Below are 3,412 nucleotides of genomic sequence, written 5' to 3'. Positions count from 1 at the left end.
CCACCGTGCCAAGCGCGGCCCCGGAGCCTGGCCCCGAGTCTCCGCGGCCGCCGCCGCCTCCCACCACTGGGGGACCGGTGCCGCCGCCGCCCGGAGCTGCGATGGCCGCCGGGCCCGGCCCCACCACCCCTCTCAGCTCCGTCGCCGCCATGAGCCGCCGCCGCCCCGAGATACAGGACCGGAACCGCCTACGAGAGCCGCCGTCGCAGCCCGGAGCGCCCCACACGGCTAGCGCATCAGCCGCGGCCGCGCAGCGTCCCCGCCCCGCCAGGTCCGCCGCGGGAGGAGGGCTCGGCCGCCGGGAAGGAGGCAGTCGATTGGTGCCGCTGAGCGTCACTTGCGGAGGACCCCTAGGACATTGGCATTTCTCTCGGGCCTGTCATCCCACACCACCCAGTGAGAGTCCGGGGTGGGATGCGTCCTGCAGGCACGCCGCTGATTGGCTCAGGTGAAGGCCAATCAGACTCATGTACAAGCCCATTGGTGCTTTCCCGAAGTCTTCGGCGCTCAGGGAGGACTCGAGAATGCAGCGTGCCCGGCCAATTCGATCACCGATTGGCCAGGGTTTCCGCCACTCCTTTCAGTTTATGACCCCGTCACTGCCACGTCACCCCCTCCCATCTCTCTTCTCTTCGTCCCGGTTCCGCCCTTACGGATTGGTGGTTGGTGTCAGCTGCTCAGCCTTTTCTACCATTTGCTGAAGGAGATGAAGAACAAGGGAAGGAGTCTCGTTTTCACATCCTCACTTTCCTATCTTATTGGTTCGCGTGCGTGTCACTCACATGTTGGAGGCGAGACGGAATGGGGATTAGAGATGATTGGTTCCGGATATTGTCTGTGACAGCTGACGCTTGGCAGTGCTGACCAATAACAGAGACCTATTGAGAGAGGGGCTGACTGGAGGTAACCAATAAAATCATGGAAGCCCGCCTTGGGGGCGTGCCTGCTTGCTTCCAGCTTTTCGCGGTAGGCGAAGAGTCTTCTTCCCAAAAGCGTTTTTTCACAAAAGCGTTGGAGTCCCTCTTCCTGAGTTAAAAACATCCGTATGGTTTCCTGTTGGGAAGAGTGACTCTCAGCAGGTTGCCACTGCCTGTGAGAAGCCCCCTTTTAGGGCCTCCTCCTAGCGGCTGGCTCTGAGCTGGAGGCCCGGATTGCTGCGGAGTCCACAAACAGCTTCCCCAGTTCCTTCCTGGGTCCAAGATCCTCCCGATTCCCTTCCCCGGTTTGCTCGTCATCGCACCACACCCCGTAACCCTTGATTCCAGACTGTCGTATGCTCTTGTTAGAGTGGGCAGCTAGTTAGGCTTTAACAGAATACCTGGAGTCCAGAAACGGGGAAATCGCGGCCAGCGCAGTTGTAAGAAAGTCAGAGGCCTGTCCTGGCAGAACTCCCGAAACAAAGCCACGGGAAACCGGATCAAACCAGACCCGCCCAAGCTGGCTGACAAAGAAGGCTGGAAACCCCCGACAGAATAAGGAAGAAAAGGCGGGAAACCCTGCTTTCAAGAAATCCCCGCCTCAGGTAATAAATATTCCACCCCCTAGTTAACAACTGTCAATAAAAGGTAGAAACCCAAGCCCCCAGTGTGCAGCTCTCCCTCGAGCCGGCCTGCTCTCACATCTGCAGAGCGTACTTGCACTTTAATAAACTTTCCTGCTTGCACCGATCATCCACTGTGTCTGGTCTGTCTTTGAATTCTTTCTTTTGATGAGACCAAGAGCGTCCAGGGACATCCTTGAATGGGCTGAGCAGAGGCCAGGGGCCCGAGTCTCCCCAGTCCACGGGCAGCACCTTTTTGGCAAGCCAGCCAGAAGGAGGTAACAGCCGTTGAGCGACCCTCTCCACCACTGGTGAGTCTCCAACTCTCGCCTGTCTTTGTGCTGGAGAGTTGCTTAGTGAAGTCACCATTCCTCCTTTGCCCTACTCTCTCTGGTCTACCTGGGAACCGATGTCTGGTAGCATTTATGAGAGACTGATTTTCAGCTCCAAAGAGTAAAGGGACACTTGCGCCTTCCAGCTGAAAGGCACTCTTAGGTGACTAAGAGTTTTATGGAAGTGTCGGAGATTATTTCTCAGGATGTGCAGCAGTCCCATGGGGCTTTGCATCTCCCTCATAATTAAAACTTTGGCTCATCTGGGTTTGCACACATAGGACTGATCCTCCAGTGCTCCGAGCCCCTCTGGTTGTCTTAGACTTCTGGCGCGAGAAACCGAGACACGTAAGAGAGTGATCCATGGTCACTCGTGCAGGTGACACAGCAGCACACAGAGATCCTCTCCACCGGCCCCCAGGTGACTGTCTGAGATTCCCAGGCTGACTCTGTCTGCAGGAATCTGCCTCTTGGTCATGGGACACTGACCCACCTTGTCTGCCTTCAACTGCTTCTTCTCCTACCTGCTTCTGCACTCTCCTCTGTTGGTGGTGGGGCACGGAGACCTGCGAGACGTCCTGACCCCTATGGCAGAGGTCCGGCACAACTGCCAACTCAGACTGTGATCACCATAAAGTAGCTATAAACCATTCTACTCCTTGGCAAAGGACCCCACTCCTCGAGATCTCTCCCTGTGGGTATGCCTTATCCACCACTTAATTAGATGTGACTCAACCCAAATAATTCAGGGATGCAAAGAGAACTGGAAAATAGAGGTTAGTTTCACCAGAACTGACCACAAAGTGGGGGGAGATCAATAGGTCAGACGAGAAATATTTAGACCGTCAAAGGGACCCCTGTCCCTGGTGGCTGTTGTTTGCCACCAACTGTTAAGAGGCCTATCAGAACAAGGGAGGTGGGATATTCAGAGATCTTGAATCATGATGATGCCCGTTCCCAAGGGATTCATCCTGGGACATCAGGGTTAATTATCGGGCATTGTTTCTATCGGGTCTTCAGGAAGGCCATCACTCCTGGGACAGCAGGTGCCAGAAAAATGCTTGGGCCCTGGGATGCCAGTGCTGCTGGGTCATCACACGGCATGCTGGCCACAGCCGTGATTTCAGGGTGAATGGACAGCAGGCTCGGGACACCCACAGTCCACTCGCCATTGGAACTCTCTAGAAGAGTACCCAGTTGAGATCCTATCAGATTTCGGAGAGAGAGCTAACTCTCCTCAGGGAAATAGGGCTCCAGGCTTCTGGTAGTGGGAACCCTGGTTTAGTTGCTCCTTTTCTTTTTAAGGGAGTCAACTCTCTCCCTGAAGACAATGGGAAATTCCACCTCCATCCCCAAAGACTCCCCTCTGGGATGTATTTTGAGACACTGGGATCAGCTCCTATTAGAAAGCCTAAATAAGAAAATGCTTATTTTCTTTTGTAACATTGCTTGGCCACCATATAAGCTAGAGGGGAGGTCTGGTCAGAAAGTGATAGTCTTAACTATAAAACCATATTGCAAGTCAATTTCTTCCATACGA

General features: G+C 54.7%; 1 protein-coding gene across 1 annotated transcript in view; it reads right to left on the bottom strand.

The window, feature by feature from the left end:
- LOC110576158 (oxysterol binding protein) overlaps window positions 1-151 on the bottom strand; it is a 34,376-nt gene extending 34,225 nt beyond the window's left edge. Inside the window, 1 exon segment of the mRNA XM_021685232.1 lies at window positions 5-151. Within this exon segment, the coding sequence (XP_021540907.1) occupies window positions 5-151 (147 nt within the window).
- Window positions 152-3,412: the final 3,261 nt, after the last annotated feature.

This window comes from Neomonachus schauinslandi, chromosome 11 (assembly GCF_002201575.2).
Source record: "Neomonachus schauinslandi chromosome 11, ASM220157v2, whole genome shotgun sequence".
NCBI classification, from domain to species: Eukaryota; Metazoa; Chordata; class Mammalia; order Carnivora; family Phocidae; genus Neomonachus; species Neomonachus schauinslandi.
The sequence above is the reverse complement of the archived record's forward strand: the minus strand, read 5'-3'. Positions and strand labels throughout refer to the sequence as shown.